A 14309-nucleotide genomic window follows, 5' to 3' on the forward strand; every position below is an offset into this window, starting at 1 on the left:
GCCAGTTTGTCCGTTGACCCCCATGCACTGAATTCAAGCCACAGTAAACAAGATGGTAAAGCATGGTGGTGCAAAAATAATGTTATGGAGATGTTTCTCATTCTGTGGTGTTGGGCCTGTTTATCACATACCAGGGGATCATGGATCCGTTTCAATTTCAACTCTTCTTATGCTGAAGAGGAAATGCCTTTGAAATGGGTATTTCAACAAGACAATGACCCAAAACACACCAGTAAGCGAGCCAAGTCTTGGTTCCAGATGAACCAGATTGATGTTATGGAGTGGCCAGCCAAATCCCTGGACCTCAATCACATATAAAACTTGTGGAGACACATCATAAATGCCGTTTCTGAGGCAAACCCCAGATTGTAGTTCAATGGTCTTGGGCTGTTCACAGGTGCCAGAAGTTCGTCAACTTCAAGCAATACAGATGTGAAGCAGTTCTCAGAAATAATTGTTATGCAACTAAATAACCTAATATTCCTTTTCTTTACTTTCTGTAAAGGTAGAACACAAACTTGATCATTGTGGTCATGTTTTGATTTGGAATTGAATGTGCAGTGTTCCCAATGCATTGATAATAGCTCGCCAATCCCATCCTGGCCTAATTCAGAGGAAGATACAGGGCAACACGACGAGTTGTTCTGGTTGCATAATGCTTGTAGAAAATCTACAAAAAAAAAAAAAAAAAGAAAAAAAAAAAAAAGAATAAATGAGTTACAGTATGTGTCCATTATGTTTAAGCCAAACAATACTATACAGCAAAACAACATTCTCAAACAGCAACAGACCAGTGTTGTCTAAAGCTAGCAATGAAGTGTTAATCCCAGTATTATGAAGCCGACGCAATGGTGATGTTTATCACTGTTATTGCTGCCAGGAACACCTTCATTATGACCTGTTGTGCAGTTTACATGACTATTGCTATCATTATTCTTTTTTAAATAAATTCCACCATGAGCATCTTGATCCTATTAAATTGTGTGGCAGTTCATAAATGATGTGGGGCAGCAGATATTAGTGGCCCTAATTTGTGCCGGTACTATTAAAGATATGCAGCTTGATTCCTCAGTGTTTCTGTTGGTGGTGGCAACATAGTGAGAGAGACATGCCAATTATACATTGACCACATATTGTTGGCATTGATCTTGAGTTATACATTTGTTGAAACATATTATTTCAAAGATACACATTACCAATTTGTGAGCACATACTATCAACAAGCTTACAAGTGGAAGAAATGTGCAGATACAGCACATTTTCTCCAGGTTAAAGAAATCAGTTTTTATTTAAGAGGGATTTTTGTCTGATTGGTCAAGAAGCAAACATTCATACTTTTCCTTTTCTATCCAACAGTAAATAAGATTATATATAGCGTGTCATTGTTAGCTTAGTTTGCATTACTATTTCAATGTATTTGCCTTATGGCTATTGCACATAGCCACTGCATTGTCATCCTAAAAAGGAGCTCTCTAGCTTCCAACAGATGTGTTCACTCAGACAAGAGGACAACACAGCAAAGGTTGTCCAATAACTGTCCCGATGCTGGGATCAATTTTGAGGAATGCAATTACAATTAGGGCAGAAAATATATTGCATTATGTTGAAATTTCACTGCACATGTATGGCTAACCCCGTAGGTCCAACCTGCCATCTTCCCTGCCTGTGGATTGATATTATGTTTGTGTACGAGTGTGGTAGGGGGTGAGGGGGGAGGCTTAGTATGTGTGTTTGTTCACACACAAAGAAAGAAGGGTTTTGCTGCACACTGTGCCACGGATCAATATATTACTGTCAACTGTGTGTGTGTTCCTTCCAAGAGACACGGCTTTGTTTGATGCCAAAACAGTTTCTCTATAGTCAAGCCGATAACAATGTTTTTTTATGATTATCATGGAGGCAAAGTTGAAACAGATATTCCTGTGTTTTTGACAGTTTACAAAGTCAAGGACATTAGACTTTAATGAACAAAAAACCAAAGTATTTTTGATTGTTCTCCAAAAAACACAAAAGTTGACAGAGTGCGCAAGAGAAAAAATTAAACCTAAATGCCGTTTAAAAAGTCTTAATTTTGGTTTAAAAGTTTGCAAAAAATAGCTAAGACACAAAAATGATTGTGTTAAACATGACACAAATTGTGTGCTAGATGTGTTTGCACCACGCTCACATACTGTAGGACATCAGAAATGTACAAGGGTAAATTAAAGTGCAGAAATTACGTCAAGGATACAGGACTGTTTGCAGATCACTGTCTTCTGTATGTTAGTAAAAGCATGTGCTGTAATTGAATAGATGACACTGGGAATTGTTCACATATACCAACTGGAAAATTGCTATTGACTGAAAATAAAGTAACCTATATTTAATGTGGATAGTAAGATGCTGCTGCACTTGCTTGGCGTGGCTTAAATTAGCTCATCTGGATCATGTCATTAGCAAACAAACAACCCAGAAAAGAAAGCTTAAACATTAGAATTTTAACAACTTCTTTTTTTACCGTAAGACTTTGAGAGATTTGTTTGAGCATTTTAAAAGGTCATATAACACTTGGTTGTAACGCCATCTCCAACTAAAGAAATCACTTTGGTAATATTGGGTGAACTGAATAAAGAAGAGAGAATAAAAGAGAAAAAGGAGAAGAAAAAAATATGTATTGCCAATTTCCTCAACAGTGAAAATTATACTTTAGAAAATCTTAAATGTCAGAGAACAGCCCATCCTTTTAAATCAAATCTCTCACTTTACTGAAGAGGTCACACAACCCTCCGGTGCATGAGTGAGCTCAAAGCCGGGTTTGTGAGTTGCTACGCATTTCATAAAAGCACAGAGCAAAGAATTACATACACCAAGAAAGCTGGAGAGAAGCTTCAGGATCCCTGTAGTGGAGTTGTAAGCATCTCGCCAGTCATAGGGTGGCAAGCCTGGTGGACGATCCTTTGGAGGCCCGTTGTACAGGAAGTTGGCCAGCAGGCTGGCTGTCCATTGTGGGCCGTTGAGACGCTGGTTGAGGAGAGCAGCAATCACTGGATTCGCCAGCAAAGCCTGATTTCAAAGGCAAGGAGATGGGTTTAATTATAGTTACTCTGGTTACTAGAGATAGGTTTAGAATGAATGTGGCAGGAATGCAGTGGAATTTGAATGAGGACCAAAGCATTTTAGACCACAATGTATTATTTTAGACGGGAAAGCATGGGAGGTCAGCTTTATACTTTGGTGGCAGTGACATTCATTTTTCTGCAGCATACTTCAGGCTCTGGGATACACATCAAATATTCTCCTGGCCAACAAGTGCTCATGTACAGTTCACAGCATAAATGTACAGTATACACATCCTGTAGCATATGCACATTTGAATGGACAAACATAAGAGTGCAAAAATAAATGTGAACTAAAATCGTGCACTAACATACTTACGTACATCATACATACACACAAACAAAAATCCTGTGCACATAACAAAGGTAAAGGTTAATGCTAATTCTCCCTGTACTAAAATGATAAAAATGCATGTGAAGTCTCTTTCAGGTCATGGATCAAGCTGTAATTGCTCTTATTATGAAATTAATTAATAAAAGTAATATGCTGTTCTGGGAGCAAACCTAACATTGCAAGTACTCAAACCCTACACACTGTAAATACAATACATGAATATGGATGTGTATTTTTTTTTTGAAAAATAAATGTTATGAGCTCCTCAAATAGCTCTTGCATAATAAGATATTTTTCCTCCCACCTACTAGTTTTAATGTGTTGCCCTCTATTTAGTAGCCATAACATTCCACTCGCTCCCACCCAGTATAGTCATAATTTTAGACTGCTGCAAAATGAACGCCCAATTATTATTATGAACCTGTTCTTTAAATGACAGTGTTACTACACAAACTAAGCACTACAGTAATGATTTACCTGCCGTATTGTACACAGGGAAAACTGAAAAGGAACATAAACCCGTTGAGATAGAAGTTATTTTTAAATGACCCATACACTTGTAATTTTAGGGGAAAAAACATAACTTTCCAAACCACTCATTCCAGTAGTTGATCGTGTATGGTTCTTATCTGCAAGTGGACAATGTTGAAAAAAGAAAAGAAATTCTGAGTTGAGATTTATATATATTCTGACCAGTGTGCTCTGTGACATTTCAGTGTCAACACTTCTGATGATATTCTGCTTAACCTTAGGACAACGTTTCAAATTAAGTAATCTCTATGCTGCGTGTGACCTTTTAAAAAAATCTGTACATCCATCTTAGTGGGTGCTACATTAAGGACATAAGCCATCAAGAATTAGTGTATTTTAAAGTATGTGAGTCATTTTCAAAGAGTGGTCACATGTGGCATTTGCAGATATGCTGTTTAAACTTGTTGATCATGTCTACATGTTTGTCATGGGAGGATCTCTTAGTGAGGAAGTGAAATGTATTTGCTTGCATTTATAAATAATCAGAACCTTGTGGCAAATGGCCAATGAGAACTCACGGAAATGCAAACTATGTTTAAATAGGTGACAGGTTCAGTGGTAGTGCACAAATGTTGATATTTGCTTATGTGGGGAACTATTAACCTTAATGTTCAGTAACAAAAGTGTTTTTTCTGCAAAGACAATGGGTCCTGTTATATTAAGTAATTACCTCTCTATATAGTAGTTTATATTGTTAGCGGCAGCGTCTGCAATTCCCACACCGGAATCAAGTTGCCTTCTAACACGCAAGTGATTCACAGGAAATGGCATACATGTAACCAGTGTAATTGCATCTTCTTGATAACAGCTTGGCTGTTTACACTTTGCTTTCCTTACACCATGTCAGAACTGTATTAAGTTACAGCTAATGAAAGGGAACGCCCTAGTGCTGCTGCATGCTTCACAAGCATTAAAGCAATGTATTTATCACTGCAGTTAGCCCAATTGTTCACCAAACATTTGACATTGAAGACATTTTCTGTATGTCTGGACAGCAGATGACTGTTATTACATATATTACAGGGGGGATTGAAATACAAAAGGACCAGCTACAGTGAACTGTTTGATGAAGAGTCTTCAACTTCTGTGCTCTGCTGTTGTGTGGAAAACTATTTGTGCCAAGTGCAGCACCAAATCAGATCACAGTTGCTCATGGCATCATGAAAAAAGGCCGATCACGGACTTCTTTATGAAAACAAAGTGAGAATTCTGGGACCTGCAGTATTAAACCGCACTTGCTGTTACCATGGTTACCCTGGGTGTTGCCAAACCAATTTAAGGATTACAACTTTAACGTGTAAACACTATGTAAAGCCATGGGTAGTTATGTCAAACATATTTTTGAATCGCCCAATTTTATTCGGAATCCATCTCTGTACAGTCCTGTATGTCTCTGTATGTCTCTGTATGTCCTTCAATCCGGCTCCGCACACTAGATCTTTTATCTGTCTAGATCTGTATGTAGTTGTGGCGGTGATGGTAATTTGTCCATCAATGCAAAAACGTGTCTGCGACCTTGGAAAACCTCTGAAGATGACAAACCTTCGAAGCCACCAGCTTCGTAGCGCAATGTGGAGACGGAGAGAGAGAGCCAGGCTGGGAGAAAATGAAGACAAAGGACGAGAGCCGGTCCATTTGTGTAAAGGTTAGGGCTAGGGTAATGAATACCCTGGCTATATGGAGCTTCCAATGTCTGCTTCCCTCCAGCTGCCTATAAGCTCATTTGGAGTGACACTGGAGTAATGTCAGTGTCAAGGAAATACGGTGAGAGGCAAAGAGAGTGGGAAGGAGAGAAAAACGGAGGGAGAGAAGTGGTGGCAAAGAGTCCATGTCCTCTACTTCTATAGATAATCCTTTCAGCCAGTAGGAAAATTATCCTGCACTTATCCATAATTACTTTCCTCCTTTGGTTTCCATATCTAGCAGAAAGTGCAACAAAGTGATAATCTCACCTGCAGTATATATAAGCCTCATCATTTCATTTTTTTTACAGATTTCTATGGAGAAATTCCATGATTCCAGTGTTTTTGAATTTATAAGTGGTTGCATTTTTTGCTGAAACACACACACAGCAAGGTTTTTTTCTAGGCCTAGCCCAACTTGATAAAAATGCAGTTTTTGAGACACTGATCATGTGCCAGAGACCTTCTAAGTAATCAAAAAATAGAAAAGAAACCGAGTTATGCCATCACTGTAATGTTGTCAGGCAACCAGTAGATAAGCTGTTAAGTCCAGCACATAACCCTCCGGAAAACCACATAGTTGTTTTGTACTTTTTTATCAACAAAGGAAACAACAAACTAATGAATACATTGTAGTTAATTAATGAGCTTTCATGGTACAGGTAGGTGATTAGCTGTTTTCCTGTTTTTATGCTAAGCTAATGCTCTCCTGGGTGTTTCTTCCTATGTATTGTAAAGATACAAGAGTGGTATCAATGCAACTCTGGGCAAGAATTTAAAAAAAAGCATATTTCTCAACATGTCAGAAACTTCCTTTGAGTTTGTAGTGTACAGGTTAAATGTAAAACCGCACTCACTTGTCATCAGTTGTTAAACTAGATATTAAACGTTCTTGAATACCTAAGAAAAAATAAATGATGTTGGCCAGTCTTTTTGTTGCAGTGCTTCTCAGTGCAGAGTCTTACCCGTAATGAATTGACTTGACTGCTATTTTGGAGGAAATCCCAGACACGTGGCCCTAGTTCATCCCACAAATCAGCAAGCTCTTTAAGCATAGCCAAGGCATGGAATGTGCTGTTTGCCTGAAACAAAAAAAGAATATTAAAAAAAAAAAAAAATGTATATAGAGTATATAGTTATCACACCTTTCCCTGACTGCGAGCATACCCACTGAGCCTTTTCTACTCGCTGTGAGCCAATCCAGACATGAAAGTACTCCACATCTGCACATTTCAGCTAATCCCTAGAGGAACTCATCAGATTGTAACACCGCCACCCCCCACGGTGACAAATGTAAATGGGGTTATTTACCCCTGAACATTGACTTGTAAACAATCTGACTATGTCTGGTGTGAAAAGGGCCCCCTGAGTTAGCACCGGGCCACTTGCTGTGAAGTCGGCAGATTTTGCTCATTCTCATTATGTATTATCAATGCAAAATCCCCACTGCCTGCCTGTTGTTTGTTTTGCTCACGAAAATGCTAATATCTTGGAGAAATGTCATGTCATGAAAATGCATTTCATTCACCACGTTCTCTAAACAGGCCTCCTGACTAACTACTGTATTAATTTAGTTTTTATTCCCCAGGTGATAACTTCGTGTCACATGCAGTGTTTTTCATTCCCCCCACTGGAGGCTTCTTCCCTACTTTACAATACTGATACATGCAATTGGCCTGATCCTGTTCATTGAATATATTTGTTCAAATACTGTCTATTAACAAAACAAAGACTATGTTTTTTTTGGCTTTCACTAAACTTGTTCATACCATACACTGATAAGAGCAAGATATTCAGCTACTTTTTAAGTTCAGAAAAAGTCAGTGTCCATGTAAATGTTTTTCATTTCTCTTACCTCTTTCATCATGAGGCGAACAGCAGGTGTATCAGGTGTGTAGAGGACTTTGCCTTGCAATAACGGCTTGAAGGTGTTCCAAATGTAGCGCAGACCAGGTGTGCCCTCCAGGGTGTTGACAAGAGTCTGACAAAATGCATCTATATAAGAGAAAGAAAGAGGAGAAAAGAGAGAGAAAGTTAAGCAAAGACCAATAAAGTACTTTTAAATTTCAGAATGCCGTGCTAATGTACGTATGCTCCAAGAGTAGTCACAAGCCGTTTCATCTATACGAAATTATCGAATTTGCAGCACCCAAGAAGCAAACATGACAAATACTGCGCATGAGCTTGAAATACATACAATAAGTTTGTATATCTTTCTAACTGCTTTTTAAGGTCTCACGTAAAGCACTTTGACTTGGACTGTTGTTGAGATGTGCTATATAAATAAAACTGCCTTGCCCTACTATAACAACCCTCATATTATTTTTTCTCAATCCAGAGTGAGCAAATATGACCACAGTATGCAATAAGGCATACATCTTAACTATTTAATTGCATATTTATCACTAAACCAGACATCTTCCCTATCTTAGAATTTATTTTAAAGTCTTTCTCTTAGTTTTCAAGGCACTAAATGGCCTTGCCCCCTTTTATATCACGGACTCCATATCATTTCATGATCCTTCACAAACCCTTAGATCCTCCACAGCTGCTCTTTTAACTGTTCCCAAGGTTGCCACAAAAAACCCTTTGGGGATGTTACTTTTAAACGAAACCTCAAAATGTATCTTTTAATCCATTTTATTTTTTTAACATTTTCTCTAATTTTAAGATAAAAGTTACGTTCATTTCCTCCATTCCTCCTTGTGTATGTATTTGGCTTTAAACTTATTTTCAGTGCGTTTGTTTTTGCTGCTGAATTGTAAAGCACTTTGTGTACTGCATTCTGCACATGAAAGGTGCTTTAAAAATAAAGTTAATTCATTCTTATTTTTTTATAATTTACAAACCTACATCCTTCAGATCCTTCCGACAGATTTATCCATCTTAGAAATATCATTTATCTACTAAAGCAAAACGCATCTGTATATGTATGTGGGTCCATGTTTAGGGGCGTGCACGTTCCACGCAAACGCCACACAAACTCAATAAAAACCTTTTTGCCAACACTAAATATCAAACAAAAGCCAGACACTACATTGCATTAAGTTGCTCTAAACTGTAGCCTACATTCTCCACTTCTTTCCAGAGGCAGAACATAACATAATCTCTGAAATTATTCCTTCACAGCACTGTGAAATGCGAGGAATCTCAGAACAGAACTAGGCAGACCCAGCAGTTTTAATCAGACTAACCCTGGGTCGGTTTAATTAAGCCTAGGCCTACTGCTAACTAACAACACTAACAACATTACCGTCACCAAAATACCTCCACAAATCAAATCCATACTTTACTGTGCTTATCTGCTTCTGGTGGTTGATTAATGCAGATATCTGCTGATTAACTATTATAACAGGGCCAGGTGGGTAGCACACTGCAATGAGTCTATGAGGCTAATGTCTGATTACTCCACATTTTCATTTGCTATATTTTGTGATAACATTCTGAATCTACAACGTTCTCTGTCTGGTAAATCAGTAGTAGGCTATACAGTGGAGTTGCATTTGAAGTGGTTTGGGGTCCTTCTTTCATTAATTTTGGGGTACAATTTGTTTGTACCCCAAGAATTCTACTAAGAATTCTACAAGCAGCAATACCACAGGCCAAGCAATCGACCCATTCCAAACAGGCACATTTTCAACGGGCACTGTACTAGTATTTCAAATATGGATTTTTAACTACTGTTTGAATTAAATGCTTTCTTAAATCAAGGTTTGCATGTTTAACCTATGAGTGTTGAAATGTGAGAAAAAAGTCACATTTTAAACAAGTAAAATAAGAAATCATATCAAATATTAATATTAATAAACCAAGAAATAAACATCACACATATTGATGCCTAAAACCTGGCTGCTATGCAGGGGTAACATACTGCAACATACATGAAATGTAGGGGTGGAAAGGTACATGTATTTTTATTGAATCAAAACGGTATGGGCATCTTGGTTTGGTACATGAATTTACACGGAGAATACACAATGGAAAAATAAATAAAACGAGCGTGCAAATGAATTAATGTCATGTGGAACTGATGTAATGTGGTCTAATGTAGGATACGCAGGTTCTAGGGAAACATAATCTGTAGCCCCGTCTTAGCTTAGCCGAGATCCGTCTACATGCAGTTTTTTAACAGGTCGACGGTCTAGTGAGTAAGTCAGAGACAGCAGCACTAAGGACGAGTATGGCAAGTAGTGGCAACCCATAAGAGTTAGAAGAACCGCCAATTAAAATCTTAAAGCATCTTTGTATACATATAAATACACACAAAAAAGTACAAACGTTATTACAATACAAGGTTACAGTCTTAGGGATCTTAGATGTTGGTTATTTTTAAATTTTTTTTAAAGCTTGATTCATTGTGCGTGGTAGCAATCTCAGCCGGAAGTGAGTTCCATGCAACCATCCCTCGATACAGTACTGTACGTTGCATTGATTGTGTTTGGGCTCTAGGCCCTTTGTAAAGACCTCTGGTGGCATGTCTGGTGGGGTATTTATGTGTGTTACAGCTATGGAAGTTGACTATACAAACCATTAGGAATTTTTAATTCATTAATGTTTCTAACCAAAGCCAGGAGTGATGGTGAAAGTCTTTCAACCATAAGAGATTGACATGCATGTTGTTTACATTAGATCTAACCTTTTCATAACTGATAGTCTTTCCCATTTTTAGAACAAGATCATCTAAATGCCTTGTCCACAACAGGTTACAATCTACAATAACGGCCAGAAGCTTTGTTTCCTCTGCTTGCTCAACAGCTACATTATTCAGCTTCAAATTCAGCTGAGGTCTAGAGCTCAAGAAATAATTTGTACCAACTAAAATGCTTTTAGACTTTGACATGTTTGAAAATAATTTGTTGCTAGTAAGCGATTCTAGTGCTTTTTTGGCAACTCTTTGTTTAGGGTTGCACTTATTTCATTAATTGTAGGTGCACACATGTATATTGTTGTATCATCTGCATACATGTGCATAATGGGCTTTTTAAAAAGTGGACATAATTAATAAAAACAGAAAATAATAAAGGGCCGAGCAAACGTCCTTGTGGAATTCCACACTCTAAATGTTTTGCATCAGAAAGGCTTCCATTAAAGAAAACTCTTTGTGTTCTGAGAGGAAATACATCTAACATGCTAATGCATATTCAACGCCATCATCCAGATGTACCAATCCCTGGACGAGACAAAAAAACATTCCAACTTCTCCTCCCTATAGTGCTTAACCAGCCTTTCGATACAAATACAAATAGGGCTTTAGTATTTGCTGCATGTACTCAAACCTTGTTACAACATGCCATCATACACACATATTTTTTATGTTATTATTCTATGTAATTTGCACTTTCATAAATACGATGCTGCATTTTCAGTTTTACGGCCGATTGTCTTATTTTTATTACAAGTTGAAGATGGAGTCTGGACATGATGTGGGGTACTTATCGTTTACCATTTACACACACTTTACAAACAGATACTGTATGCTACTAGGTGGTACAGCTTGAGACATCCACAATTTTTTTTGTGCCTTCTGCATTTTGATTTGGTTTTCCCTCCACTGTACCGAACCGTGATCTCTAAACTGATGTATGAACCGAACGGTGACTTCTGCATACTGCTTCACCCCTAATAAAATAGTAAGAGTAAAAAAAACTAGAAAGAAGACAGCACCATGAGTTGCACTTTGAAGAAGTATTTTGTCCCAACAGGACCAAGAAGAGCTCCGTTCACTCTGATACAACATTAAGGACTGAAATTCTTTGTTGAAAGTGCTTATTTCAGTTTATTGCAGCCTATTGTTAGGAAAGCCATGCAAATATTACTAGTTTTTATATTTCTTAAGTCAAAGGACTGACAAACATGTTTGGAATGCGATAATTTGGACACACAACATTTAGACTTTTTTTTCTGTACTTATGGAAAGCCTTTGTGAATAGTTAATGCATATTTTATTTTACTTCTAGACAGGGTGTTTTTTTCCTCGGGGTGTTCTGTGTTTTTATTGTTTCTATTACTTTGCCTTATGTTATTATTCCCTTTATAGTACGTTGGAATATACCTATAAATAACTATACATATTGTCGTTTTTTAAAAGTGACTCAAGACTTATAATCTGTTAAAAAATCATTTCAAACATCAGTAAGATTTTTTCGGGGTTTTACCTACCTGAGTTACTGAAATAAAAAAATATTTCCCATAAAGTAGACATTGTACCTGTTACTGTTTTTTTTTAAATAATGCATCAACAACCAGAGAGTTCCAAAGTGGACGTATATACAAGACATTTGGGAATTAAAAAACACTCAGACAGGCAGAAGAAAACGAGAACCAAGAATTCTGAGAACATGAGGAAAGCTTCTGTGGAGCAGTGGGAAAAGTCAATACGTTCAGCAGCAGTATGATCATTACTAATTCAACTTATCTGCCAACGTGAATATTGCCAGGTTTGGAGAGTGCTGAATAAGTTACATAAGGACCTGCACTGCAAGGAATGGAGACTGAAGTAGCTTGTGCTTAGCTTACGCCTGCACATTTGATGTGACAGAATATAGGCTTTGTGATTCTTGCAATGCAGTAGTTCATCAGACAACTGATCAATCCGGTTTGTCGTCTGCCAGTCAATATAGTCTAATACAGTCTTCTTCTTGATCAGTTGCTAAGTGTCCCTTTTGTTCAGAGACCTGTCATGTAATCATTCCTTTTCATGTCCCTCGTCACAACCACAACCCTCCACTTCTTCTCATTTCACCAGGGTAACAATTTCCCCCATCAGGGAGATTTTAGAAGCCATTTTCAATGCAATTAAATGTTAGCCTTTCTGCCTCCCGGCCATCTTCCCCAGTTGCTCCTGGGAGCTCTGTGTGCGGGCAGCTAATGGCCAACCCTTAGTCTGAGTCTGGCCAGCTGTTCTCTCCACGGACTGCACAGATGCCACTTCCTGCAAATACTTTAAAGAAAATTAGTGTGACACAGCTCAGTAGCTCTTTGCTGTTAGGTGCCTCTTGTCACTCCAAACTATAAAACACTTTGTATTTAAGAAAGAAAAAAATATACTTATAGTTAATTATAGATCATTCTATATTGTGCATTTCAATAAAAGTAAGGAAGGACAGGGCTTTGATTTCTAATGGAATAAAATGCCAAAATAAACTGATCAAGGGACTGGGAAACAATGAACACGAGAGGGCAGAGTAGACTGATATTAAAGCAGTAGTTCCCATTGTGGAGGTTGGGACCCGCGATGGGGTGCAAAAACAAATCTGAGGGGCCACAAAATAATTAAATAGCTGAGAAAGAAACCTTTATGTATTTATGTTACAAAACTATGCATATTTATTATATATAATCATATTTTTTGCTATTTTGCTTGTGAAATGTGTATCGCTGCGTTGTTCTTTGCCTTTGCTTGCCCTTCCACCTTACGTAACTATATCGAGCATACAGTGGTAGAATACTGAAGTAGGAACCATGTAAAACAACTATTAGGCAAAGTTGGGCTGGGTGCTTTGCCTCAAGCCGCCATCACCGTCAAGCCAATCAGGTGACTCATCCACTGTCGCGTTAATACTTCTTTAATACAAATATGAATCCTATATCACTCACTTTATAGCAGAATTCCAGATATTTGCGGACATTAATGTTGGATCTGTAGAAGAACCAAGGATATTATGGGACGCAATTCAAAGGTTTATTAGGAGCAATACCATACTATTCTGGTCTAATGCGCGCAAAACTAGATCACTTCAACAACAAAACCTTAAGGCTAACTTTACAAGATTAGACTCATTGTTGCAAACTAATTTTACTGACCAGATAACTTTAGAATGATCAATAGTAAAGAAAGAAATAACTTTCTGAAACAGAAAGCTGAATTTGTACTTCATAGAAGGAAACAGCACTATTACTTTCAAGGTGCTAGACCTAGTCATCTACTTGCCATGAGATTAAGGTCCAGTGACCATTTTGCAGATATTCCCGCTATTAAATCTTCAAATGGCTGAAGGCTAAAAGGATTGGGAGGTGACACTCTCATTGGTTTATTGCATGTTACGCCAAATACACACCTATGAATTAATGAAGACACAAAGTACAACCCTTTTGAACCATGCACCTGGTGCACAGACCCTTTTTTATGCCGTTAAACTAGCAAAAGTGGATATGTACACGCCCCAAACGCACCTGTGCCAGGCGCTTCACGCCGTGTGCTTAAATCATTAAATTATAGCCTGCAATATATCAACAAAGGCAATAATGAAGAAGTGCTGCTAGCTAGACACTCTAAGGATACACATAATGTGTAAGACACGCTGAATGTAAACTTTACTTGTTACTAGTGTTGGAGATATCGTTCGTAGCAATGTCCGCCTTCTCTCCAATCTAATGGACGAGATCGCACTGGATTGCTGTGGTCAAATCGCCAAAAAACACATTCAAACTTAACAGCAGAAATTCCCGAAGTCAGTATGTGAGTTTGGTTCCTTCTGCATGGTGATACGATTGGTAGGTGTAGGTTCGGTAAAAGGGAAATAATTCCTTCATGAAACTGCTCACAATCAGGTCTGTGGATTATCTTGAGTAATATCTTATAATAAGTCAAAAGTACAGTGGGTACGGAAAGTATTCAGACCCCTTTAAATTTTTCACTCTTTGTTTCATTGCAGCCTTTTTCCAAAA

The 14309-nt window shown here is 37.9% G+C and overlaps 1 protein-coding gene across 7 annotated transcripts in view; it reads right to left on the minus strand.

The window, feature by feature from the left end:
• Positions 1–14309, minus strand: part of LOC117934569 (phospholipid-transporting ATPase ABCA1-like) — a 186270-nt gene that overhangs the window by 107984 nt on the left and 63977 nt on the right. For all 7 annotated transcript variants that reach the window (XM_034856320.1, XM_034856319.1, XM_034856324.1 and 4 more), the window contains 3 exons: positions 7498–7637; positions 6608–6724; positions 2845–3042 (listed from right to left, as the gene is read on the minus strand). In XM_034856320.1, the coding sequence (XP_034712211.1) occupies positions 2845–3042; positions 6608–6724; positions 7498–7637 (455 nt within the window). The remainder of the gene's footprint in view (positions 1–2844; positions 3043–6607; positions 6725–7497; positions 7638–14309) is intronic.

Source organism: Etheostoma cragini, chromosome 19, assembly GCF_013103735.1.
Source record: "Etheostoma cragini isolate CJK2018 chromosome 19, CSU_Ecrag_1.0, whole genome shotgun sequence".
Classification (NCBI taxonomy): domain Eukaryota; kingdom Metazoa; phylum Chordata; class Actinopteri; order Perciformes; family Percidae; genus Etheostoma; species Etheostoma cragini.